This window comes from Porites lutea, chromosome 6, assembly GCF_958299795.1.
Source record: "Porites lutea chromosome 6, jaPorLute2.1, whole genome shotgun sequence".
Classification (NCBI taxonomy): domain Eukaryota; kingdom Metazoa; phylum Cnidaria; class Anthozoa; order Scleractinia; family Poritidae; genus Porites; species Porites lutea.
In genome coordinates, this window is record NC_133206.1 from 26,907,264 (window position 1) to 26,935,123 (window position 27,860).

The 27,860-nt window shown below is 39.6% G+C and overlaps 3 protein-coding genes across 3 annotated transcripts; all 3 read right to left on the reverse strand.

Moving 5' to 3' along the window:
* Positions 1-2,901: 2,901 nt before the first annotated feature.
* Positions 2,902-7,174, reverse strand: LOC140942321 (uncharacterized). The gene is made up of 2 exons (XM_073391278.1): positions 6,635-7,174; positions 2,902-4,127 (listed from the first exon to the last, which is right to left on the reverse strand). Exons 1-2 carry the CDS (start codon positions 7,092-7,094, stop codon positions 3,253-3,255), a joined length of 1,335 nt encoding a protein of 444 aa, XP_073247379.1. The 5' UTR covers positions 7,095-7,174; the 3' UTR covers positions 2,902-3,252.
* A 2,116-nt stretch (positions 7,175-9,290) lies between these two features.
* LOC140942089 (beta-1,3-galactosyl-O-glycosyl-glycoprotein beta-1,6-N-acetylglucosaminyltransferase 3-like) lies at positions 9,291-14,715 on the reverse strand. The gene is made up of 3 exons (XM_073391068.1): positions 14,596-14,715; positions 10,996-11,028; positions 9,291-10,533 (listed from the first exon to the last, which is right to left on the reverse strand). Exons 1-3 carry the CDS (start codon positions 14,701-14,703, stop codon positions 9,430-9,432), a joined length of 1,245 nt encoding a protein of 414 aa, XP_073247169.1. The 5' UTR covers positions 14,704-14,715; the 3' UTR covers positions 9,291-9,429.
* Positions 14,716-18,879: 4,164 nt separating this feature from the next.
* Positions 18,880-27,831, reverse strand: LOC140942317 (TBC1 domain family member 16-like). Its single transcript, XM_073391271.1, has 5 exons — positions 26,872-27,831; positions 24,346-24,494; positions 23,417-23,551; positions 22,679-22,865; positions 18,880-20,806 (listed from the first exon to the last, which is right to left on the reverse strand). Exons 1-5 carry the CDS (start codon positions 27,571-27,573, stop codon positions 19,979-19,981), a joined length of 2,001 nt encoding a protein of 666 aa, XP_073247372.1. The 5' UTR covers positions 27,574-27,831; the 3' UTR covers positions 18,880-19,978.
* Between the last annotated feature and the right edge of the window lie 29 nt (positions 27,832-27,860).

Genomic DNA, 27,860 nt, shown 5'->3' on the forward strand with positions numbered 1-27,860 from the left:
TGACATGAGTTTCAACATGTAATTTTTATAAGTACTTTCCACACTGTTATTGCAAGAATTCTATTTGGAAGCCTATTCTCTGTAATTTCTATGTCCCCAGTTCTGTCCTTGTTTTGTACTTGCCAGTTGACCTTAGCTTAACAGTGAAGACTTAGAAAAACCGTTTTGACAAAGTAATCATCTGAAGGCTTCGTGCTAATCAAGATGTTTTAACCAATCAGAGAAGACAGCTGGTCTTCTTTCTGATATAAAGATGGGTGTAAAGCTAAATCATCAGGGAATTGTACGAACGCAAGAGTCTAAAAGAGATTCTACTACCGACAAATAAAGTTATCAAGTGAGCCAAGAGCACAGTTGTCTTTGTTGTAGGGTTGAAGCTAGTCGCTCTCGAAAAGTAACATAAGAGGACTGGAGAGAGGATCCGCGCGTAGCTACTGTCCGCTGACTGGGGGACGTGTAAGACCCGAGTGATCAAAATTCATCCCCAAAATGGTCTAACCGTATAATCGACACAATATTAACCCAGTCTCATTGTCACCACAACTTGGCACTAAAGATTTTGGCACCTGGCAGGCAGGGCTGTCACTAAGATAGCTAAGATTTCAAGTTGCCAGATAAATACAACTAGAACTCTCTTAAAAAAAGCATTAAGTCTCGCTTGTTTGGAGATTAGATAAGAAATGAGGAGGGAATTAGTTCTACACGAAACAGGACTTTCTTGACGTGTATTTCCTTTTTATATCATTTTTGACGATAATTGAGTATGTGTGTATAAATACACAAAAATCAAGTCAAGAGAAATTACATCATATCAGAGACCAGAAACGCGTGATGAACATGGCGCGTCATTTCAATCATCACCAAAAATAGACCACGTGCTCATCACAAGGCTCATTTGCGTACAATAAAAGTTTACAACACCTGATCAGTTTATAGCCTCTCAATCGAGGTTTGCATTGAAGTATTCACTTGTTCTTAAGTAATCAATGCTTTCAAGCGGAAGAACGCATGGACTGACCCTTTCCACGTTCTTTGGCATCAATCTTTCCTAAGTTGTCTTTACAAAATAAAGCATAGTGCTGGAACAAGTTGCGATTCTTATTCCCAGTTTCCACAGTCTCCGCTAGAAACCCCTTGGATCACAACCCCCCCTTTTGGCAGGCACACATAAAAAAAAAGAAACGCTTGCATTTTTAGAGTCTTGCTGCTAATGGAGCAAGACTAACCAGTAGGCGGGGACTCTATTAAGCAGCTAGGGATTTTTTGTGGTTCTTTTTCTCTTCTACTTTCTTACGGAAGTAGCTGGGGGTTACATTCATGGAAGCCAGAGGAAATCCCCGGGCCCCCGCCCATTAATGACAGCCCTGGATAGGTCCTTATACATCTCCATTGTTTATTAGCCCATCACAGTGCTCCATTCTCTGATGATATTTACATTTTATTCCCTCACTTTTACCCTGTGTTTAACAAAAACTACATTGCTCTCAGCCAGTCAAATTCAAGAAATTTTTTCATGTATATTATTATAATAATTATTAATTAGCAATAATTAATGAATGAGGCTGAGTAAGATGTGAAGAATTAAGGAGATCGAGGAGGGTGTTATCGGCATAGGTGGATAATGCCCTCCAAGATCTGCTTAATTCTTCATATCCTACGAAAGTCGAATTCACTAATTGCTTTATTAATCATTTGAAGTGAGTGATTCCTAGTTTAAAAACATAGCTAAAACATGCTTACCTGCATCGATGTTAAGTTCATCTTCGATAGTGTACGTTTAGGTTTGTCCAGCTCCGCAAATATTCTCCAAATAGCAGATGTCATCCTCCGAGTTGTTAGGCCGCAAATCCACCGAGCGAGCTACGATTTCGCAAGTAATAAATTCTAGACATTCTTAGCTTTTTGACTGTAAATCAACAGAATCAAGAAACCAACACCAGCAAGTCGCCTGGCTGGGGCACCTAGACAATATTTTCAGTCGCCAGAGGCCAAATCTTGCGCCGTTAGATCTAGAGCACAGCCTTGAGTCTTAATCCTCCTCTACGTTGTAAGCTTACTTTTCCCTTCCTTGCTGACGCAGTATTTTTTTTCTGCTTGTGCAATCCAACCTGACTTGCACGTGATTTGAAGTTGCAGCCAATAAAACTTGAATCACACAATTTTGAGGGACGGGCACGGGATACAGGAAAGTTAACAAAACAAGGCACTTTTTGACTCCCAAGACGACGAAAGGAATGCGCTCCCGTATTTAAGACGCTGGCTGACTACCTGATCCCGCGTAATAATATTCCGCAGTGTCTTTTTTCCCAATAAAAGCTGAAGAATGCCAAGTAGTCCATTGTAGTCTATTTAATTTTTTATCAGTATCTATCACTTGCGCTGCATTTAAAACTTTCCTAAAAGGACCTTAAAATACTAAGGTAGGGAAGAGGGGTGGGTCACGTAATTCAGTTGCCTCTTTTCGACGAAACCCTTCACTCAAGGTCATCTTTTGAATCTCTTTACGGGGGTAAAAGTACTCATTCGATAAAACAAAACTGTTTCTTTCACTACCACACCGACGTATAAACACCCTAATTTCTTTCGAAACTAAGCCTTTCCAATGATAATGATTGAATGGAATTTTCGCGCCATTTTTCATCCGACCAGAATATAATGATTCGCATTATCGGGCCGAGTGCATGGCGCGCAAATGAACGACTTGGGCCATGCGTTTTCAGGCAATTTTGTCTCGCGCTTTTCGTCAGCTACGGGACTAGATTCCTGATTTCTGATTGGCTGATTTGAGTTTCTTAAATACCTTGAGAAGCTTTGGGGGTTCTGATTCGTCGAGAACCAAGCATTTGTTCATTAGATCGCGCAACGGTTAAGTCTTAAATAAAAACTAGAAAACTTCATTTTTTCTTGAAGTGGTACATTTCATTAAAACAACTTTCAACTTTTGATTCACAAGCTTTTCGCTTGTTCTTGGATTACCGTATTATCGCATAACACCGGTAAACTAATAGATAGTTCGGTGCCGAGTAGGGGATGAGAAAAGCACATTGACGAGGAATTTTCATCTCTTTTTCTTGACCTCGGACGCGCCCCTAACAGTTCAACTCCAGCAAAATGGACCTATATTTAACAATCTGAGGAAACTGGCATAACCACGATAAAGTAAAAGAACGCAATTTCACAGTGACGTTTTAGGTGACTGAGATACTCTTTAAATTGTTTGTTGCATTACAAAAACCTTGACGAAAATCTTAGCTACAATCCTGTGGAGTTAGACTTAAGAGTGTAGTCGCGGCTATTACAGTGCGTAGTTTTTGTCCAACCTGAGGGTTGCGGGAATCTCGTGATACATTCATCCCTTAACTCGAGATCGTAAACACAGTGCTTCTTCAGTTGTGGTTCTACGTGAAGACCCAAAAATCCTGCAGTTAGTTTACCCAATCCGTTGCCGATGGTCAGTAATCCTAAAGCAAATTCTCTCTCCTTTGGGTCACCAATGACGTCAGACACTGTGTGAGCTGAGTTTACGTACATGGAGCCTGCTACAAACCCCTCTGTTACGCAGAGAGTAAGAATTATAGAAACGTGCGGTACAAAGCGGAACCACGATGCGAAAAGGAAGAAAACAAGATGAGCTATTTCTACCAGCGCTAATATCCAGGTTTTCCTGACGCGCACATAAGGGATCACTTTTGAACAGGTGCAGGAGAGGAGGAAGATATGGGACCTGCCAAGGAACTTGCCCACGTGATAACACACGATGTAATATTGATAATGGTCCCTCGGGCTGAAAGACGAGTCGGAAAAGGCAAGCGTGGTAATGACACCCTGATTTGATAGATATTCAGCAAAGTAGGTGAGGAACAAGAAAGTTATGTAGGGTAAAATGCGCTTGGCAACTAATAACTTTTCTTTCCAAGTTAACTCATTTCCAAGGGCGGAGTCGGAATCGTGTCTGTCAGAAGAAGTCGGCAGTTTGTTATATTTAACACCTGCGCTTTCTTTCTGCTTTACATTTATACTGTGCTGTTTTTTCTCCAGGAAAGCGTACAGGAATAACACAAGGAAGGGCCAGGGGAAGGTTGTTAAGATTGCTGTTCTTGGTGGAAGACATGCCCAGGTTGTAAGCCCTAGGAGAAAATTAGAGCACAGTTACTGAGCAGCTAGCTTGCTTTTTAAGGTACGGTAAAAAGGGGAACAAAAACGCTCAACTTGTTTTAATAGCAACATTGAAAATAATGTTGCGCATCATATAACCCCAGTTTAAATTTGTCTTGCAACGAATCAGGTAGCTGCAATTTGCGTTAATATTGAATTCCGATTGGATAAAATTTCGCGGGAGTCATTGCATGCACGGAAGTTTCGTCACTTGTGTCGGTAAAACACGCGACATGTACAGATTTTGTTGCAAAAAGTAGAATAACTACTCCCCGTGAACTTCACTCTCTGTTTTCTGGAAATGAACACCAACGGCACAGAACTAGAACAACTCGTTAACACACATTGAACATTGTACTGGAATGGTTGGCTGAGAGGGTTTGGTGCCTGATAATAAATTCCAATCCTCATTTCTGAATATAATATTCAGGGACGGCGCAGGGGGTGGGGCTGGGGGGGCACCCCCACTTATTCGGAAGGTAATTTCTTTTTTCACTTTGGTTACCCAGATCTGTCACTTACCACACCAACAAGGTTTAGTAATCTGACAATACTGAACACCCGCAAACAGAGAACAGACAAACGTTGTCTTGTAGCTGTTGCTAATGAGTTTGTAGCTCTTAATGACAATTGGAAAGGGGACTTTGGCGCCTTCAGAGAACCCGACGTCTAACGTGGGGGCCAGTTTGTAACTTGTTGTTTTAAGTTTTTTAGAATATTCATGCGAAACTTGGAACCCTCATACTAAACGTAACATTGATATATAAACTGGAGGCTGTTCAGCGAAGAGCTACCAGATGGATCACTAGGTCTGATGATGATTATGATACTAGACTATCTAAGCTAAAATTGTTGTCATTATCTAATGGGAGGTTCACTAGAGATGTTACATTTTTTTTAAATGTAATTAATGGACATTATGATATTGACATTTCAAATAAGCTCATATTTTGTAAGGACAGAAATACAGGTTATAACTTGAGGAAAAATGACACACAGGACCTTGTTCCAAATTTTAGTAGAACTGATGGTTTTAAATATAGTTTTTTTAACCGTGTTGTAGATGAATGGAACGGTTTACCCAATCATATTAGAGAATCAAACAGTATTGCAACTTTTAAAAGAAATGTGTTAAGCTTTATTAAGGATAACTAGAACATTTATATTTCTATTTGTATATATATCCCTAGTATGGCGCATTGGTGCTTTTGGTTGTCTCCTTCTCCACAACTTTTTTTTTGTTTTTGTTTGTTTGTTTGTTTGTTTGTTAAAGTAGTGTTAGCTTATTTCATTTCATTATTTGCTTGTTATGCAGTGGAGTGAATCTGTAATAAAGTTTAAAGTACCGATGTAATAATTACAAATTTCTATTACTATTGGCAGTTTTAGATGCATTTATAGCTATTTTAGAAGACTTCAATTTGAAAATTTTCCGGATTCCCCTCGTTTGCTCACGCTTACGCGTTCGCATTAGCACCCCCCCCCCCCCCCACCCCGCCCCAACTTAAAAATCCTCTCCGCGGACCCTAAGTAACTACAACAGCCTGATTTGTTACAAGACAGGTTGATCCGTGGCAAGAGAGTGCTTGTCAAGTAAAACGTGCAAAACCTCTATTCAACTGATTATTCAGCAATGATGCAAATCAAGTTGCACGGAACTGGGAATAGAGAGGGTATACATATTTTTAAAAGATGGATAAATATATAAAGCTTATTATAGTTATTATCATTATTATTACTATTATTATTATAGAGAATGGGCACGAGAAATGGGAAATTGAAAAATGGGAACTAAAACTAACCTAAACCCTAGCCCTATCAGTAACTTCATTTCCAATTTTCTGTTTTTTTTCCATTTTTCACGAGCGTCCTAACTTGATATTTCTTATATTTCTAACTTTTTTCAATTCTCTTATTTTATTTATGACAACGTTATTGCAATAGACCTTGTCACGGTTTTCGACGCCATCTTGACCAGTAGGCAAACGCGTGAGAAATTATAGTGTTTGCATGAGAATCCAATGTCGAATAATTTCCGTAAAACGGCTGTTCTGAAAAAAATATGAACTGTAAACTAAAGCTACACAGCAAAAGATTTTACCAACAAATTTTGGGGGCCGTTACTGTGCTTAAATTTCTCCAGAAGCTTGCTTTAGATTTTCCATATTTTTGTCTGCAATTTTTCCCGGGAAATTTGTACAGACAAATGGATAGAAAATTTTAGAAAAAGGTTCTAGGTCTTCTAGCGCATGTAACGCCCTCAAATTTTGTCATTAGAATCCTTAAGAGTGATGCTTTAGTTTACAGTTCATATATTTTTTAAAACAGCCGTTTTACGGAAATTATTAGGCATTAAATTCTCTTACAAACACTGTAATTTCTCACGGGTTTGCCTACTCATCAAGATGGCGTCGAAAACCGTGACAAGGTCTATTAGGTGTATATGGAGGGGGAATGGTAATAATGGCATAATAATTACCTGTATAGTACAATGGTCCAAGGAGCGAGGCAACACCAATGCCGGCTACAAACGCGCTTACTGTGACATCCTCATAAGCTGCAGTCAATGCCAGGAATGTTATCTCACTAAAACTGACCCCTGATTCGATTATACTGATGCCGAACAATCGCAAGCGGACACTTTCAGCCGACACAATCACGATCAATCCAGCAACCAGTAGAAATACAACTATACCTGACTTGTACAAATATGAGCATTTTTGAATAAACCACGGTGCGGAAATTTTAACAGCCAGTACGGGCAATGCAATAGCGATTATTACATTTGTGGTAGCTATCTTGCTCCCCGATAAGACATCCTCAGCGGCAGCTAGCGATATTTCATCGTAGATCAGCGACAAGACTCCAAGTGCAAAAAAGCATATGATATTCCTAGCTTTTTCTTTAGCGACAGGACTTTTGTCTTCCGTGTTTTCCATCGTCTTTGGCGCCTAAAAACGCCGTTTTCTCAGCGTTCTGGGTGACCACTTTCTTCTTTCTTGCTCAGTTACTGCCCTCGGATGACCGGTTATATGACGCAAATCGCTTTCCTTAACACGTAATTTGTTCGATATTTTTAGCTTAGCAATATTTGTCAACCTTTGTCAATATGCTAATATGCAAGTGTGCTTTGATTGTTTCCCATGAATAAATTACACGTAATTATAATATTGTTGAGTAGCGAAAAGTGAAAAAGAGGACTTGAGGATTTTTGACGTACATCCGCGCTTAACTTGTATATAGATTGATCGACCTCAAGAGATCGACCATTGTTACGACAAAACGGTTTGAAAAACTAAAAAAGAGTATTTACAAAAAAAAGTCTTCATACCGTTCTGTTTCTCTTGACGGACCAAGTGTTAGAAAATAAAAATGCAAGCAATCGAAATTTTAGCTTTGATTCAGTTTACTCTTACCCAATTTTGATTTATGCTTAAAAACAAGGGGATGTTCTTATTAGTTACCCTATGAAAAGTTAACTAATTATGGGATATTTTATTGGGATGTCTCGAGGATTAACTTATTAGTTTTTTAGAATTAAGTTACAACTTCGACGTTTAAAATAGTGATCAAACTGACCTTTCTCTGTCATGAATTCGTTCTTAAACAAATATGTTCTATTTAATTTATATACTGTACTTCCACGATCCCTTTCAATCAAGGTCAAAAGTATGGAATTTCTGTCGCTGAGTCGCAGACGTTCTTCCTCGCGAAACGTCCCTCAGCGGCAATGAGCGAGGAGAAACGTCTGTCGTTAGCAGGCTACTCGCTGCTAGGCTCACGGTTTCAATATGGGTTCAGACAGGATGAAATGGAGACACTATGTACAGTCGAACCCCGCTGTACGGACACCCACCTAATACGGACACCTCCTTATTACGGACAGTTTTTTTTGTCTATAGGGAAAGAAAGCCCTCACATGCATTTTCTCTAAATTCAACCCACTTATTTCGGACACCCTTAATGTCGGGAACAGACACTTTTTTCTTGCTCAATCAACCGATTCTCATATAAATTAAACCTTGCTAATGCGGACACTTTATTTTCCACTGTGTGCTGTACTGAAAAAACCTCAGTTTATTTTGAAGATAAAAAAACCTTCAGTTGACACCATATCGATGTTCCCAAAGCTGCAACACACCGAATAGGATGAAGAGAACGGTTCATTTGATTATGTAAGATATAATGTGCGACTTTTCGAGACTTTTGAGTGTTTTCAAGGACATAGTACGCGGAATAAAGGCTTTGGGAAGTTTAGAGATGTTTATTTAGACAATTCCAGTCTCCTGTTTTATTTCTTTAGTATTTTGTTCAAAAAAGGTGTATGTGACTTAAGTAACTTGACCCGCTATATACGGACACACCGTTAATAAGGACACTTTCTATGGCCCCTTCAGTGTCCGCATTATGAACAGGGTTTGACTGGGACACAATTACTGATATCCGGAACCCAAGGAGTGACCACAACACCATTTTGTACCGGTACCTGGGCACTGGCTCCCGGCCAAGTGTGGGCAGACCCTTAGTTTATAGCTATCCATGCAGGACCTCGGACTCGTGTAGTATTTGGTCCTCAGGCCCCGTTGTGTCAGAACCACCATTTGAGGGATATCTTAAGAGGCCATGAGGCAACCGGAAGAAAACGACGCGAGAACAAGAAGAGGAGAAAATAGGAGAAGCCCCACGCGGCTAATTGCCGCCAGCTTGCGGGTTACCTCGCGACTCGCCTCGCTCGCCGCTTGCTCGCAGGCTCTTGAGAACCAAGCTTCTGTTGTTTAGTGTGTTATTAATGAGTTTTAGCTTTGCTTAACTCGAAAACCTTACAGTTATTTTTTAACATCCAAAACTTGACGGCTATTTTAAACACTACGCAATTCATTACTCCTAACTGTATTTTGTTACCCTAGGCATCTAACTTACTCACTTCTCCTAAACAATAATTTCTTTATACTTTGGAAACGTGAATAAAAATGTATTTTTATCGAATATTGTACTTTAGCTTCGATGTCTTTGAGACATCTTTTTATCTGCCTATTACATTTGTTTTTCTCGTTTTTTTTTAAACCATGAATTTAAAGTGATAACCTCCCCCTTAAGTTCGGGTATACTCTGAACTAGTCGTTCCACTGATCTTATCCTTCGAAGCGGTATCTATTCAATAACCTAACATTTATCGCTGTCTATCTGTTCGAAATGCCTATTTTCTTTTTCCGTTTGCTGTATACAGACGACTATTCGGCAACTCATACTTTACCGTTTAATGTTAGTCGAACATTATTCTTTCTGGACATTCTCTTCTCCTTTCCACAAAGCCGTGGCGTATTTCCTGCCCTGCCTTGCCACAAGAATGCATTCTATTAATTCCTCGTTAAAGTCAAACGGAATCTTATGAACAAAAAGTTTCTCTTTGTTGTCTTCTCTTAGAGCCCAGCGTAAATCTTTTAGCGAAATCCAACAAACCTCTCGCTTCCACATCCCAAGACAACCCCGAAGGTTTCTTCCACCACCATTCCAAAGCATAGCTCGTTGAATCCACTTTAGTTGATTTCCTTTGATTCCCCCAGGAGCTTCTGACAGTTGTTGTAGAGAAGCGTATATCACTTCATCCGGCACTTTAGTTTCCTTTAAGAATTCATAGAGGTCTTTTGCTATTTGGCTGTGAAGGGCAAAGTCGACAAATTCTCTTAAAGCAATAATATGAGTGGATCCTTTATAGATTGAAATGTTGTGTGGTGGTGGCACTTTTGGTATGTTTGTTCTACGAACAGCGTGGCCATTCAGTATGTGAACAAAATTAACTCGATGGGAAAAATGCCCAGCCATTGGAAAGCTATCTATGTTGTTTGTGTTGTTGAGACCTTGTAACGCTCGTACAATCTGCTTGTTATCATATAGAGGAAAATCCTGTCCCACTAAACTAAGGTAATATTTCCATTTAACTGGTGATTTCAGCAACTCTTCCATGCAACTGAATTGAGCTTCAACTAGAGTAATATGTCCCCAGACGACGTCAACACTGTTTGCTGCGATAAAAACGTTTGAAAGGCAGCGTATGATGGCCATTATTGCAGTACGGAAGACCGCTGAAGCCTTTTTATCTATATGAATACAGTAGACATTGTTTGGCATGTAAATAGCTCGAAGAAGTCGCTCAAGCAGACAAGCACCTTTATGAACAGTCAGACCGAAAGCGATTGGTAGCTGCTCTTCTTCTTTTGACACAGGAGGATGAACAAAACGAGTTTGTAAAACACGCGCACAATCTTGATCCAGCCTGTAGATACCCAGAATTTCTGAGTCATTAGACAGGGTTCCAGTCTTGTTCAGTGTGTCCTGTCCAGATATAAGCCTTTTGCACCTTTCCCACTTAGTGAAACCCTACAACAAGTATTGTCGCAAGTTACGCATATGAACCTAGTATATGGCCTTCAAAATTGCTCTCTACTCTATCTCCCTCTCCCCGTCCCCCCCCCCCCCCCTCTCTCTCTTCCCCACTCTCTGTTCTCAATGGATGGAGCGCCCACTTGCGTTTGGGAGTTTATATATTCTGAATTTCTGTCCGGTAATCTACAACCTTCCACCCCGTGATATGAAAGTCCCTCCATAGTTCACGCAGAGTCCGCAAAGCGTCTGAAACTATGGAAAAGACTTCTGCCTTTCTATTTCTATTTTTTTTATCCACTGACCTCAAAATCTGCAAAATGTCAAAGCATCAGTGGCATTATGGGTTATACATAGATGATCGCGATCTGCAATACTGTTTTGGGTAAGACTAAGCTATTGAAATACAAGCACGTGGAGAGAAGGTTAAGAAGAAAATTGTAACATTTTACTCCTCACCTCTTCCTGAGAAGCATTATACCCTTGGAAAACCTGATTAAAAAAAGAAAAAATGCAATGAAATAGCAGTGATTTAGTTTAATAGCTCGCAGTGGAAAAAAGTAATCGCCTGGGTCGAACGTGCAGGTGCAAGTACTTGTGGGATTGCTCAGAGAGACGTGAGAGTCAAGGGGATTTTAACTTAAAAGGGCTATGTCAACTGGCGAGCATGCGCGCTAAGGTTATACAAACTAATCACATCTGTCAAAATTCTACTGTTTTTAAGGTGTGAATTTCTCTTTCACGTACAGAGAGCGAAAATTTACAGCAACGTTTACAAGTTAATTGGGTTCGGACAATGGATTTTTTGATAGAATGTAGGGAATCTTTCTTCACTGGTTATATATTATTCTAGATCAAGTTCTCTCAATTTCGTTGTCCAGAATAAAAGTGTTAGGCTAATTTTACTGTAGTGCGCAAACAAAAATTCAATAACAACATTATTGTCTGCTAATCAACATAATAAATCTAAGTTTTATTTTATGAACGACCTACAAAAGACTCTAGACCAAAGATAAAGACCAAGACTGTTTCAAATCACTAACATTTAGACTTGTCCGTCGCTCAGTTATTTTAAAACTTTAATGCTAACAGAACAAAAGCGACGCTGTGTCTTTGATGTCTTGCTTTTGATCTTCGGGAAAAACACATTTATCACAATTTCACAAAGGTACCACTCAGGATAGCGTGAGCGGGTCGTACTTGTTTAATATTTTCTTAATGATTTAGAAATTGAACACAATTCTGATCCTGTTTTATTTAAATATGCATATAATTCTACATTAGTCGCACCTGTCTGATACAATCATGACACATCACCCGAACTAGTAAATCAGTTTTTAACATCAGTGGTTCAAAGATAACCGCATGTCGTGTAATCCAAGTAAATGTAGGGAACTTATTTTTAGGAAGGAAAACAATGATGAGGTAGTCCGTACGTACGCACCCATTAGTGGCATCAACCAATTGAAGGATCTTGCCTATTAGGATTAATTTTTCAGGGTGATTCAAAGTCTAGCAGTCATGTCAACATCAAATTAACTACAGCAAACAAATGCTTGCACGTATTAAAGACATCGCGCAAAGAACAATACAACCAGGATGAAATCGATCACATGTTTAAGGCCACTGTTTTGATAAATGTATTGTACGGTTTATTGGTGTGTTATAGCGCCTCTGACTCAGATCTTAGTTTAGTTCAGTGTTTTCTGAAGAGATTTCATAAGCGGCATTTCATTTCATTTCCAGTAGACATTTTTAGTCTACTTGAAAGCCAAGAACGCTCTATTTTTCGGAAATCAATCCCCTAAGCCATTCCCTAAGTTGGATAATACCAGAGAGAAAAGAAACGAAATATATATTACGTATGGTAGGGTGCCTTTTGCCAAAAGTAAACACGGAGAGCTTTAGTACAACTTTTGTAAATAGGTTAAATTAAGCATAAAAATAAGGTTTTATAATGATAGTTGACTTCATTGTAACTTAGGATATGTATTTTATCCTTCGAAATAAACTGAGGATTATTATTGTTATTATTATTATTATTATCGCTCAAAATTGTTTGGTCGTGCCGAATCACTGCAACGTCGAGAGAAACAGAACAAAGTATCATTTGTATACTACTCCATTCTAAGCAGTCGTAGAATAACGAGAGAGAGTAACTTTGCTGTTTTCCAAAAATCCGAGCAAATATACTCGAACACAAACAGTTCAAAGACATGGCATTCACTGGATCTATAAGCTGGTGCCTTTCTAAGTCCGTTAAGAATAAACTGGACAAGCAAACGGTCGTGAATCAAGATAAGGGACTGTGCAATAATTATCAGGAGGGGGGGGGGAGCTGAAAAACTAGAGTTATCTAGCAAAAACTTAGACAGTACCCCCCCTCCAAAACAAAAAAAAATAAGTTCTACCCCCCCCCCCCTCTGTTATGTTAAAAATAACGTCGCACCCCCCCCCCCTCCCACCACACTGGTAAACTCAAAACTGGACTGAGCTGCCATCACAGCTTCAATAATAACAAACGTTATTATGTAACATCTAGTATCGAAAAGGATGTTGATCGCTTGATTGAAATTGAAGATTTAGAGAAAGCATTTGCTAAGTACAGGGGTGCTTACCACATTGGCTCAAAATCTAAAATTTCTGAAGCCAGAAAGAGAAAGGAGCAGAGAAAATAATCAAAGAACAGGAGATTGAACGCTTCACATAACAGACGAACAAGAGCTTGCATTATATTTAGATCCTTGGGAGGAGAGCCTGTTGAACTTTGTTATGAGCCACATATATATGGAACTCAGCAAATCGATTCAGTCGATGAAGAAACATTACTTTTATTCACATCAAAAACCGACAAAGCTTGTCTACGAGATCTGTTTGATTCCCATTGTTTTATGGGGGAAGCTGAAAAACAAGTTCATGATTTTTGCTTTACATAGGATCAGCTCAATTAATTAGAAGACGGGTTAAAAGTCAGTTGTGAATTTGCTTTTCATTTTGATGGAATATTTTCAATAATCATTTGACAGCTGTTCGTGTTGATATTTGTTACAGTCTATCATGATGCCTGTATTGAGAATCTTTTATTGCGTTTAATTTTATTTACATTTCGAATAAAACTTAAGGCCCCCCCCTCCGTCAAATGAGTGATTTTACTTTGACCCCCCCTATCTTGGCAGCAATTTTATGTAATGCCCCCCCTCTAGTTTTTCAGCCCCCCTCCTGATAATTATTGCACAGTCCCTAAATGCAAGAACGAATCTAGCCAGATTCTATAGAGTTTCCTTCGCCAGAAGTTGAGTTTCGTCAGGAAACTCAAGGCCATTCTGTTGTAATCGTTTAATGAAGAATGCCGCCGCCAACTCGATATACCCGCTTCATTATACGTCCACATACTTTGAGCACATACACAAAAAAATATCTAAGAGCCAGAAGCCTCTAAAATAACTGAACAGAAAGGTTCTGCTCCATCTAATATTCTATCACTCTTTTTGAAGTAGCAGTCCTTAATTCTCTCTTGGTCGTTGCCAGTACAACGGTCGCTGACAAGAGGACAAAGTAAATCCACCTAAAAGAAATTCTAAGGAAAAACAATTTCAAAAACAACGCAAAAACGTCTTATGTAATCACCATAAAACGATTCCTAATACAAAACTGCCCTAACTATCAAACGATGACTGATATTTAAACGGATAAAAAGAGCCTTCCAAAATCTCCAACATGGCTTGAAAAAGTCGGGCTGTCGACGTTTCCACAAGTTTCTTTTCATTGGCTCGCGTAGCCCCAGTGGTGACATACATGTAGTCCCTTTGACCAAGTAGAGAGCTGCGGCAATTCACTGTTTTGTTGTCTTTTCCCTGATTTCGGCAACTAGAAACATTAACCGACGTCGGAAAAGGATATCGTAATTACCAATTGTTGTTTTTTAAAATGTCATGTCTCCAAAATAAATCACACCCCGTTAGATTTTTACACTTAATTATAAAACGATGGCTATTAAGCAGTTATGCACGGATATTTTGTTGCTGGAAAGTATCAGTGGTGCTTTATTTGAAGGCTTACCTTGCTATTTATGTTTAGCGATCTCGACTGGAGAACAATATTGACAAGCACGACGAAGGCCAAGGGAACCACGAATATCCCCACACACTTGAGCGTTGATAACACCATCGAAGTCAATTTTCCCTTTCAACCAGGAAATTTCAATACAACCTTTGCAAGAATGAAACACGAGTAAATTTTGCATTATTCACAGAATAAAACTGATGGTCATTACATTTTGGTTGATTAAAAAGAGGGACTGTGAATAATAAGAGACCCAATAAGCTGGATAAAAAATGCCGAAGAAACACATGATTATTGGCACGACAATTGGCTTAGCTAAGACGTACCTTGTATGGCACAATTTATGTCTTTCTTTAAAAGCGGTCTCCAGTGTACGTACGACACGACTTATTTTCTCAGATATCGAGTCTCTTGACTGACATGTCTCCAAAACCTTACGTATTAAAAATAAATAATATAAATTGATAAATGATTGACTGATTATCTTTAACATGAATTTTTTAAATGTTTTATCTAAATGTATTTTAATAATTGGTTTGGATGAGATTTAATGACTCTGGTTTACTGAAAACTGACAAACGGCTTAAATTAAGTGACAAGTGACAAGTGGCCCAAAATTTAACTGACAAGTGATATTTGCGACTAGTGTGTTTGACTGACGGTTGAAATGACAAGTGTTAATCGATCGCCTAAGTAGCCTTTTAACTGTCCATATGAAATTAGTCATTAATTATGAATTTTCTCTCGCTAAATCAGTAAACCAGGGAACGAGAACTGCAAAGATCATGAGGACCGCATACGACTTTCTTTTGCACACCCCGTGACGCCGGCGTTGTTAAGGACGCTAGGTTTTGAGTAGGCTCGATTACCAGCCGCTGTTCGGGAAAATGAGCCCGCACTCATCCCCTCTTTTCGGGGGGGATCAAAGACCGGACCCGGGAGACGGCGGAAATCGAGCCTAGGTTTTGAGTGACAAGCAATAAACCTCCTATTGCGAAAAGCAATCAGTTTCTTCACCGGTGGCGTCCGCTGATTCTGTGAGTTAGACACCACGGTATTATGAAATCACTTGGCCACAAAAGAAAATTAATATGTCTGATATGTTTTAGCTCGAGTAAGCGAGTGTTATTGCCGCTATGGTGTTCTAAACTCCTAAGTGCGATTTTTAAAGCAACAGAAACACTAAGTAGCGCGCCTGTAATTCTGCGAGTTAGGCACCACCGTATTATGAAATCACTTTCGCATAGAAGAAAATTAATGTTTAATATGTCTGATATGTTTTAGGTCGAGTAAGCGAGTGGTTTTGTAATGTCATGGTGATCAGACTCCCAAGTGGAAATTTACAATTTTAATGCCATGGTGTTCTAAACTCCTAAGTGCGATTTTTAAAGCAACAGAAACACTAGGTGGCGCGCCCGTGATTCTGTGAGTTAGAAACTACGGTATTATGAAATCACTTGCGCACAAAAGAAAATTAATTTGTCTGATATATTTTAGCGTGAGTAAGCGGGTGTTATTGTAATGCCATGGTGATCTAAACTCCTAAGTGTGAGTTGTAAAGTAACAGAAACAGTTGGTGGCACGCCCGTGATTCTGTGAGTCTAGCCTGAGTATCAGGCCTTCCTAAGGGTCTAGGGGAGAGGAGATTTTCCTCTTTCCCCCCAGAAACGCCTGATACTCAGGCTACTGTGAGTCAGACACTACGGCATTATGAAATCACTTGCGCACCAAGTGGAAGTTGATTGTGTTAACTGCTTCTGTCGGAATAAAATGTCATATCAGTTAGCGAGATGGACACACGATGACGTGCGAGTAATACGTTCCAGGGATTCTTATAGTTCCCGATCTACGGTCCTGAAATATGTTGTCAACACTTCCTTTGTTTTACAATGACCGTCGTGCACGTTTCCAAGGCTTGCTGGTCATCATGTGAAGATAGGCAGCTTAATCGTCAGAATTAATATCGCAGACGCAAGTCGCGTTTGGACGTGTTACGTTGGGGTTAATACCCATCCCCATACTCCATAATGACGTTGACACTTCCCATAATTAGGGGCGGATCTAGGAGGAGGGTGCAGGGGGTGCGCACCCCCCCCCCCCCCCCCCCTGAGATGACCTGCGGTTTTCTAATACAACTGGTATTCTGCAAAAAAAACTATGACTTTAAAATCAGGCCTAGAGCAGCAAGGACAAACTAATTTAAATTTTCATTTTTTAATCGTTACGTTAATGACTGGAGCTCTTTACCAAACTCCGTTATGTCTGCTTCCAGCTTGAACTCTTTTAAAACTTTATTACTTAATTATCTTTGTAAATAGTCATATGTTTATTATTTCCTACTGAATCTGGATTTTATTTTTTATTTAATATCTAAGTAGCCAGGAGCCCATCAATTGGAGCCTCCATCTCCCATACAAGCCCTTGGAGTCAACCCTTTCCCGAGTAGATTTATAATTAGAAAAGTTCCCAGGGGAGACTTCGCGCACCGACGGTGGGAACTGAGCCAATCACAACGACGACATGACACTACTATTGTACTTCATCAAACAGCAGGAAATTCAGTGACGGGCTCCTGAAGTAGTTTATTAAAGAAAAGGGGAAGGGGAAAGGGAGAAAAACAAAAACAAAAACAAAAACAACTAAATTTTGGTTGTTTTTTGTTTGTTTGTTTGTTTGTTTTTTCTCTTAGTATCACGTGATGTATAGTTATGTATTAGTTTTCTATTCTTAATTGTTTTATCTTTTCGTTTTGGAGGGCAGTTTTTTGTATGGGAATTCAGTTTCCCCCTATTGCTTTCCTTTACCTATTGTACTTTAATATATGTATATATATTTTTATTTTGTACATTGGTAAAAAGAATTATTAAACTTAAACTTAAACTATTGGTGTTAAAGTAGAGCAAGAGACGAGTGCACCCCTCCTAAAAAAATCCTGGATCCGCCCCTGATAATGCACCTTATTTGCCCCCCAAATTATGCATAGCCTTTGTTTTTCATTTCTCCTGGGTATTACAGCCGTTAGCCTGAGTATCAGGCCTTCCTAAGGGGCTAGGGGAGAGGAGATTTTAGATGGGCCGTCCCAAGAGAAATTAGGTAAGATAAAACGACTTGGTTTATCTGGGTATAATTGACACTTAAGTGACGCACTTCCGTTTGATTGCACTCACTAACCCGCCGCGCTACGGGTCAATCAGTCTCGGTTCGCCTCGCGCTCTACGCCAGCTCGATCTAGTTTTTGATTCCCTTCCCACCCACCCATTTATTTTCTTTCTTATTTTTGTTTTATTGTATATTGCATTATTGTAGCTGGTCACCCTCAGTAGAGGTTTGTGATTATATTTTTGATTGCATGCGGGTTTCGAAATTAATCATCACCTGTCAATAAATAAACTGCCAGACTGTCAATCCAACACTGCTTGATGTTTTATTTGTCTATTATGGGGCAAATAAGGTGAATTATGGGAAATGTAGAAGTGGCGTATTGACTATCAATACTGATTAAGGTTATGCCCTGAGAATAGTGATTAGGGTTAAGCACTGACTCGATAAGCGGTTAGCGTCTATTTAGGGTTAAGGTTGATGCGATATACTGCCAAGTCAAACCTCGTCTTCTCAGCAATCCTTGGTAAGCTGGTGGTTTGGGTGGTGGACTGCAATGTAGCCTGCGTGGCAGGCGTTTGAAGGGGAAGGGAAAGGAATTTTTTCGCGCGAGAAAACGTCGGCCACGCAGGCTAACTGCAATGAGATCCGATGACCTGGGATCCGAATCCTGCTCGTGCTATCCTGGAACTTTCATGAACATTTTATCAGGCAGAAATTTCAAGACAGAAATTTCAATTAGGAAAAGGGAAATGTCTTGTACGAGCCACCGAGAGGTACATGTCAGTTTGGAGAATGGAGGTAAGTGCTAACCTTTTACATTGTCTGTAGCTCTGCCTCTTGTAACAATAGCCCATAACTTTATTTTGTTGTAGCCTGTGTACAGACCCCCCCCTCCCCTAAAAAAATCGGGGAGGGAAACTTTGAGGCCGCTATTTTGTTGCCTGCGATATTTCGCTTAGACAATAATTTAGAGTGATCCTTGTAAGTGTGTAAGATACGCCCTCAATTAAATAATTGCTTTTATATCGCTTAGGTAATTTTGCTTGTCTGTCCTGACGACCCGGTGGAGAGCTCACTGCAGGGTTTTGAAAACGTATTGTCGCCACTTTTAGAAAGGACTTGAGTTCTGTGAGGCAAAATGCCATCTTGAAAAACAAAAGCCTTTTCAAAAGACAATCATTAAATAGTTTCAGCGTTTTATTTTCCTTCTTTCAGACCAGAGGTTCTAGTTAAAACTTCGTATTGTACACTTGTCTACCATGCCGAAAGACAAAGGAAGTGAACCCTTAACTAGAAATTCATTCACGTACAATAAACTACTTACCCTTCGCACTTTTCACGAATTATTACATGTATTTAAAAAATTGCTGTCATCACGTTCCACGCGGTGAAAAAGATATCGAGTCTTAAGACTCGATATTAAGTAACTGCCCAGCTGGCTCTTGCAGACTATTTCTAAATATGATTGTAAATCTCAACCAATTTTACAGGCCCAGGAGCGACTGGGAACGAATGACAGTCGCCATTAGGAACTACAGACCACACCCTCTAAGAGGCGGGGGGGGGGGGGGGGGGGGGGCAAGGTCAGTTTGGTGAACAATGTCACAAAGGGTTAGCAAATACCGAGATTCCATATTCGAGACAAAAACCGTAGGATATTGGATATATAGAAATGATAGTAAGGTTGGGTTTTTCACAAAATAATCGATACTGTCCTCTCGCGCTTTGACTAAAATTCAGTCGACGTGTTCTATTGAGTGATATGAACCGCTGATTCAAGAAAGGCTGTCATATAAAAGTCAAAAGTCTACACGACCCGTCAGAATAAATTTTCACACCCGCGACGTATCTAGATTGCAAACCTTTGATCTTGTTTATGGTATATTTTTTCCTTTCCTCTATATTTTCCTCCTCTGAAGAGCTCAATCAATGGTGGACAGACCACAGCTCAAGATACCTTTCATAATAGCGCGTACTCTTTTGGTTTCCTCAAGTCAAAGTCCGTCAGTCTTTCTCGAATCAGCTGTATAGCTGACAGCTACAACCAAGACAATCCAATCGAATGAAAAGGGAACCAATCGGGGGGTAATTCCGTCACATGTCCTGAGAAAGTTTTCCTTTATGTTAAGAGGCTTTTAACAAATGATTTTAAATGCCAAGAAACAAAGGAAAAGTCGACTATCTATTCCAGGCAGAAATATGAGCTAAAAAACAAACCATAACTAAGGGCCGGAAGTGTTATTGGCGTTCTCGAGAACCGGGACAATGGCACGATTGCTCATGGATTGCTAATTTCTTCTTTTTCTTCCTCAGGAGCCGGCTCTTCAAACTGGTTTTGATCAGCGTTTGAATCAGCACCTTCGGCAACACCACGCGTTAAATTAACGTCTTCCTCTCTCAGTGCTATAATGGATCCATTGCAACCGAAATTGCTATTATCTTGGTCACCCGATTCTAACTGTGATGTATCGTCCTTTTGGCATACATGAACTTGATTCTGTGACTCTACAGAAACTTCCTCTACATTATCGTTGTCACGAACTAGTTGTTCAGGTTTTTCCTCTGCCTCCAGAGACACTTGTTGTTCATTTTCTGAAACTAGTTCTCTTTCCTCAAGTTCTTGTTCCGATTTATCGCCAAACAAGTACAAGCATCTATTGTGGCAGCTACACTGAATAACAGGTAAAGGAGCACTGTCCCAGATCCCTGGTCCAGACAGAAGTCCCCGAAGGGAGCACGGTATCCCAGGCAACTGGCGGAATTTCAACAGAAGCTGACGAGCAATTCGCAGGACTTTCGTCCCGTCCATTTTCATTGATAGATCTGTAAAATACTGCAAAATATCATCAGCTTGCATGTCCATCTCCACAATTACTTTGCCATACACTTGCACCATGGCAACACACAAGAAGATATGGAAATAGTCAGTTTGATAGCGAGACCAACATGCTTCCCACATTTTTAACACTTCTTCGTTAAAGAATTCTCGTTTGAATGAGAGAAGAAGCCATCGATGGCAAAACAGCATGTCCATAGCGGCGTCTTGGAGCAGCAGGTGCGCGTAGAAATCTGGTTCCAGCATGCGAAGCAACTCACGAAAATACGTCTGAAAAAAAGTCAAAATGTTACTCAGCAGGCAAACTGTTTAAACGAGAAACAAACAGTTGGCTCGGCTGGTAGGGTGATCCTCCTTGCTGGGTCACCCTTCTCCCATGAAAGAGTCATTCCCAGTAAGGCCAACTAATAATGATAAATATAATGATGACGATGGTAATAATAATAAAGCGCCCTTTCCCAGGGTCCGAAGGTGCTATTTATAAGTTTAAAAAAATACAGTAAAAGTTAAAACTTAAAAACTACAAAAACTAAAGATAAAATAACTTAAGATATAAAAACACCACAGTCAAGTCATCAATTTAAAAAAGTGAGTCTCAAAAGAGCAGTTTTCAACTGTACTTCCTCAGCATATTAGGGATGCTGGATCTAATTTAATGTCCAGTGATCCAGCATCCCTAATATGCTGAGGAAGACTGTTCCAAAGAAGTGGTGCAGAAACAGAAAAAGAATGACGGCCATAACTGTTTATGTTATAAAAGCAGGTACAGCAAGCAGATTTTTCTTTGAAGACCTAAGATCCCCTGCTGGGAGGTAACTTTGAAGAAGACCTTTAATATAAACAAGAGCAAGTCCATGGAGAGTCTTGCAAGTAACAGTAACTATTTTACATTTAATCCGAAGATCAATCAGGAGCAAGTGGAGATTCGCAAGAACGGGTGTAATATGACAGAACTTGGGTGAAAGAGTAACAACAAAAGCAGTTGCATTCTGCACACGTTGGAGCTGTTTAATCACGTGCTTAGGTAAACAATGCAGTAATGAATTACAGTAGTCAAACTTTGATATAACAAGAGCTTGAACAAGAAGCTGGGCTGCATCAAAGGTGAGATGCCTATGAATGAGCCTAATTTTACGGGGATGACAGAATGCCAATTTGCACATTACTGTCAGGAACCCATACTCAAAGATTCGTCGAAGAGAACTCCAATATTACCCACTCTTGGTGAAGCCACAGGGTGCAAAGAAAATCATTTTTACAGCTTGCCATTCAGACAAGCTGAAGCTAGCATTTACTAGCCCAGACGCCATTTCAACTAGCCCCAAAAACTTTTTGTTCTTCTGTTATTCAAATTCCTCACAAAACATCACTTGCCTGTCGGGCAAGTTAAAAACAGAATTCACTAGCGCGATAGCAAAATCCACTAGCCTGGGTTATCGGACAGTATTTTCTTTGCACGCTGAGCCAGTGCTCTCTCATCACAAACATGAATATGTGACAAAGGAGGTGGAGCACTGTGTAAAGATGATATGACAAGAAGTTCAGTTTTTTTTTTCTCATATAAATGCTTGCTACAGTTGATTTGGCCGGGAGGGACAACTTTTCTCCATATAAATGGGGTCTAAGTAAGTAAATTTTCACAAATCCCCAATACTTGTCCTTTGTGACCGTAAAGAGGTCACAGTTACCTTTGAATGTTGAACTCTATACGTTTCCTAAGAATGTGCGTAATGTTGAGGCTTTGCTATTGACAACATGTACACGCACCGTCAATACATTTTCTACGGACATGTAATAATGTCAGTGGCGGATCCAAGGGAGGGGCCCAGCCCCCCCCTTATTTTTAGACCAAACTGAGGTCCCAAGCGCTGGAAAAAAATTTTTTTTTTGACTTCCCCTCCCCCCACCCCCCCCCCCCCCCGCCCCTTATCTCAGGGCCTGGTTGAGCGGGCCTCCCCTTATCTGAAGGTCTGGATCTGCCACTGAGAGTCTACTGAGTTTAACAGACTTGTTCCTAAAAGACACCCCTGTGGCTTGACTCTTGTAAGGAACCATTAAAAACATTCTGGCACACCTGCTTATGAACTGTTTGCCTGTATTCTGTGCTTATTTCAAAAGCTATGTGTACCCCTGTGAACTTACCAGCTGTCGATCCATAACATCATCCTTTGGCGATGTCACAAATACACTTCCTTCCATTAAACTGACAAAACACCAGAAAGCATCAACTTCATCTTGTACTATTGCTAGTACAGATGCCAAGAGATCAGACATGCCCTGATTGTAGCCAACTACATAATTGTATGTAGCATAATTTAAAAGAATATTCCTGTCAGAGACAAGATAACAATGAAATCAATTAATGCCAAGTCTTTTATTGTCAAACCCTGGGGAATGGCCAACTGAATGCTTGATTTAATAGTGGGGCAGCAGTTTTAGTTTTGTGTTCAAGATCATAAATCAGAAACATATACATGCAATTTCAAAGTAAAACTAGATTGAAACCACTTAAAACTGAATTGTATTTATCAATTTACAATAACTGCAGCAAAATCAATCAAACCCACTGATAAAATTCTCATTATTTCCCCTCTCAGTGCAGCTCAGGGTTTTAATTGGTGTATGGTATTTTGAGTCAGTTACTTTTCATTTCTGAATCTAACTATCATTCTTCTTAAAGGCAATGCCTTGAAAGTGTCTGAATCTGTTAAGTCTCCAACAAATTCCAACGCTTGCAGAATGAATGTTGTTGGTCTTGTCATGAAAAATAGTGCAAATATGACTTCTTGCAAAATTGTTCATTTTTACTGTGTACTGGCCCATGACCTCAAAGTCTTAGCCCCCAGACAGTTCTTACTTAACACACTCCACAATTAATACCTCATTATGGCCACATTGGGATTATTGTCCCCTGAGAAGTAAGGATGCGATCTGTCAGTGCGCACAACATCTTTATCGACAGTACACTGGACAGCTTTCCAAAATTTGTGTTGTTCTTCTTCACTTTTGTTTTGTCTACAAAGCAAATAATATAAATAACAGCTTTTTTTAACACAGCAACAGCTACTGGTAACACAATCTTGTCTTACAAATAGCTGTTCACCCATGACCACCTGCGGTTACTTCAAACTGAGACCCTCTCATGGAGACCACCTTTCCAAACTGTAAATGTGTCCTTAGTCAAAGCAAAATAGTAATGAATTTTTATAAGTGGCCACTTCCTGTGAAAAATGTTAGGAGTGCTTTAACCCTTTAAGCCACAATATCCATATACAAATTCTCCAAACTGACCTCTATATATTTCCTTAAAGAATGAGTTGGCAGAATTTGATAAAAGATCAAACCATTTTTTCTTAGGTGATCATTTTATTAATTCTCATAACCAAATCTCTTGACAATGTATGGATATTGTTAGGAGAAAATTGATGTTGGTCACCATTGGGACTTAAAGGGTTAACTGTACATCATAAGGCACTACAGTACTAGCTGCACTCAGGTTTACAAATGATAACAAAAGGTTGCAAAGAAAGTCAGTTTTACAGCAACATATCAAACAACAAGTACTGAAAGCATACACTAATAAGGTCCGTTTGTGTTTATAAGGTCATGCTATTTTCAGCAGTAAAGGAGCAGACATTGTTTTCTAAGTCAGATGCACTCCCCTTGCAGAGGTGAAGGGGGTTGTCATCCAAATAAGTGTCTGCTCTACCTACAGGCAAATAGCTAAAAAAGGCTATCAACTTGTGAAGATATGTGAGGCAGTTGACGAATTGGAGTTTCAAGTTAGTATATTTTTTAACTCGCTTCACCTCATGTGATCTATTTTCATATACTCTTCTTCCTTTGTCTTTCGAAGCACATCTCTTTGCCGAGTCGTGGAACTGAATGGAAAGTACTGTAACAGGAATTTCCACGCTTCTCCTCTGACTTCAGGACTCAAACCACCAAAGAATGTGGCCTGCAAATAAGTTTGGAAAAATACATAAACAACAGCCGATTTCGTCAAGAAGATCATTTAATAGAAACTACAGTTGAATGTTAACACCAGGATTTTGAGGAGCAACAGAACCCATCTTATGAAGACAGAGGTACTGGAGAAATTAAGGGGGTATGTCATATTAAACTGTACTGATCAGAAAACCACATGGAATGACTAACAAGAACCCAAAAATCAAGGAAGTAAGGTACCAGTATTTCTGTAATTTGAATGCCTCAGAAAACTTCATTTGCCCGTCAGTATTCACTAGCCTGATAGCAAACTCCACTAGTACCCCGCTATCGGACACTATTTTCTTTGCACGCTGCTTTACTTTTCATCTTCAGTGCAAACATTGATGGTATGTTTGCTAACCGTAATTAAGAAGAACTTTCTGACCCCAAAAATCCGAAAATGTGCGACCCCATTCTAGTAACTCTATTGAAAATGCGACCCCATTATAGTCAATCCAGTCATGAAAATGTGACCCCATCCAGCGGCACATCCCCATTGGACTCTCATAAGGAAGTACTACCCCCCCCCCAACCCTAACTAGAGAATCTAGTTCTCGCGAGGTGAGTGCCATTGTACTAAGGCGTGCAGCATGTGGATCACACGTGGATCATAGGGGCCTGCAATCTCAAAGGGCCAATATTTCTATGAAAATATCTCTTGGTGTCTGCAATGTAATGACATAATTAAGTGAGAAACTTGATTGGTGTTGTTTTGACTGTTTTTGTGGCCATTTTGGAATCACCGAAATGCTTTCGGTGATTACTTTCGGCAGCAAAAGTATTTACCGGGAACAATGAGGCAATTTGGGCCAGAACCTTCAAATAAATGAGAGCAAAAATCGAGATAAAAAACATTTGTCCGTGAGCCTCACTTCACAGATGAGTTTATGGTTCAATTAAGCTGATTTAGTAACAGAACGGGAACGTCAGTTGACGACAGCGTGCGCAAATTAAACAACTGGCTTAACCAATGGCAGAGCAGCTAATTGGGCACCAGAATTCGTGATTAGTCCTTTCTGTGCGCTTTCCCATCGTCAACTGATGTTCAGCCTGATGTAAGGTGGTAAACGTGATGTAACGACTTCTCCTCTCTTTGCACTTATTTCTAAGAGTATTTAAATACAATAAAGTGTTTTCATTACTTTGGTTATAAATTCAAAAATAAAAATAAAAAACTTTAGCTAACCATCCACGATTTATGCTACGATGGAATATCTGCTGGATTTTAAAAAATAGTTTTTAAATGATAATTAAGATATATATGAGGGGGACATTGGGGGTATCCAATACCGCAATACTGTAAGAAAAAATGGCAAATACCGAAATACTGCGTCGGAAATCATCCAAATACCAATACCGCATATTTTAATCACATTTATAATTGGTTCCACATACTTATGGTTGCTTTCATCTAGTGCGTTTAATTATCTCAGGCATTTATGCACCAGAAGTCCATGTTTTTTTAAATATTTTGGTAGTTCACAAATTTCCACTTAAAACCTTTTGGTAGGTCGACCCAACAGCTAATTAACTCCAATAAAAATAACTCTTGAAAGCGCGAAAAACAAACCAACCAAAACCCTTTCCACACACGTCCAGTGCGAGTTTTGATAAGCGAGTCTAGTCTAGCACAGTCATCAGTCTCTCAGGGGTCAACTATCTTGACTGTCTCACACGCCGCGCCGGTAAGAGGCAAACTTACCAATTTTTCTCTTTTAACTTTACAAGGCATTTTTCCAATTCTCGAAACCCGACATCTAAACTTATTCTTGTTGTGATAATGCTCGCCTCCTTCGCCCTCTTCATAAAAAATTACCACACAGTCAATGATAACAATGCCGTCTTCAATCTCAGCGACCTCAGCCATTAATTGTGAGAAAATGTGTAAGACCTTGAATTACGGGCACAGGTACACAGATTGAAAAGCCTGGTAAGGCAACTTGAGACGACTAATTATTATTGGATGCAACAACAATTTGTATATTATCGACCATTAACTGTCACAAAATGACCCACAAATGGTGTAATCATTTGCCGTTATGTCTTAAGACTTCTAAATATTAACTTTTATTGACCTTTATGTCCTACTGTGTTTTGTTTTACGTACTGTATCGAAAGGAAAGCGCAAATAAACGCTGTAATACCGTGAACAATCTTATTTCACCGAATACCGTCAGCCAAAATGATGAAAAACCGCATAACGCGGATCTAGATGATACCGCAATACCGCACGTTGAAATTAAAATTACTTAAATACCGCATGAAAAAGTCCAATACCGCTATACCGTAAACCCCCGTGTCCCACTCTATATATGCATGTCAAGGCACAAATCCGACAAGCTCACCTTCCGAAAATTTGCCACGTCCTCGATTTGACCGCTGTCATTGAAGAAAGTTCTCCACTTTTGCGTGGACATTGGATCGAATCTTCCTTCCTCTGGGTGAAATCCATGTTTCAGGTTCTTTTTCGACACAACTGTGAAGGTTTTTCTTCGAAGTTCATCGTGATCCAGTGGATCGATTACTAATGAACACCAGTGCCACTCATCTAAAATGTCAGTAACACGATCAAGACCCCCACGATGAAAGTGAAAAACCTTGTAGTGATTTTCAAAATTCCCGATAACTAGCTGGCCACAAGTGGGATCCTCTTGATTATAAAATATCCTCAAAGTTTTCATTTCACTCAGGTCGACTCTGAATGTCTCTAAAGGGTTGCTTGAAGTGAGCAATCTGCTATTACATTCACAATCATCACTCTTTTCCAAACTAAGTTCCGTGTTGCTGTCACAGAGGAAAGAATTTGGTGTCCACGTTATCAGTAAACGTACATGTCCACTTTGCTGTGTTTTAGAATTAATCCTGAAGTATCCTGGCGTATGTGAATCATTTAAAGAAGAGAGATGAACACAGACATTATTCTTGCAAAAAACAAGCTCGTCGCTTTCCTCGGGGTCATCATCTAAGTCTACGTAAAAGGAACTAGCAATCGAAGAATCGTGTACTGCGGCTCCCTCAACAGCAAACTTGATTAGATGGCTTAGCATTTCCACCTTGAAACATAAAATCTAAGCTTAAATCGACAAGTTTGTAATAATTTCTCGGTGAACTCAACTCGTTCACATCTAAAATCTCGTGATCAGCTGTGATCAGGTGAATTAATTTAGATCACGATAACGAACTCCTGGCGAACTTAACCGAAAATATCTTCGCGTAGAACGAAAATCACTTAACCGAATCAAAAATTTGATTTCGTTTGAAGGAATTGCTTTTTAAAAACGAATTTGAGGGAAATTCGTTCTCTTCCTCTCGTGTTTTGACGACGGCAGTGAGC

Coding starts and splice junctions, on each gene's coding strand:
- LOC140942321 (XM_073391278.1), bottom strand. CDS start 7,094: ATGGAAAACACGGAAGACAAAAGTCCTGTCGCTAAAGAAAAAGCTAGG. Junction 4,128..6,634: donor TGGACCATTGTACTATACAG/GTAATTATTATG, acceptor ATTTTCTCCTAG/GGCTTACAACCTGGGCATGT.
- LOC140942089 (XM_073391068.1), bottom strand. CDS start 14,703: ATGGTGTTATCAACGCTCAAGTGTGTGGGGATATTCGTGGTTCCCTTG. Junction 11,029..14,595: donor CGCTAAACATAAATAGCAAG/GTAAGCCTTCAA, acceptor TTTTTTAATCAG/GTTTTCCAAGGGTATAATGC. Junction 10,534..10,995: donor ATAATGCTTCTCAGGAAGAG/GTGAGGAGTAAA, acceptor TACTTGTTGTAG/GGTTTCACTAAGTGGGAAAG.
- LOC140942317 (XM_073391271.1), bottom strand. CDS start 27,573: ATGCTAAGCCATCTAATCAAGTTTGCTGTTGAGGGAGCCGCAGTACAC. Junction 24,495..26,871: donor ACGTGGCAAATTTTCGGAAG/GTGAGCTTGTCG, acceptor ACTTATTTGCAG/GCCACATTCTTTGGTGGTTT. Junction 22,866..23,416: donor CCCAATGTGGCCATAATGAG/GTATTAATTGTG, acceptor TGTCTCTGACAG/GAATATTCTTTTAAATTATG.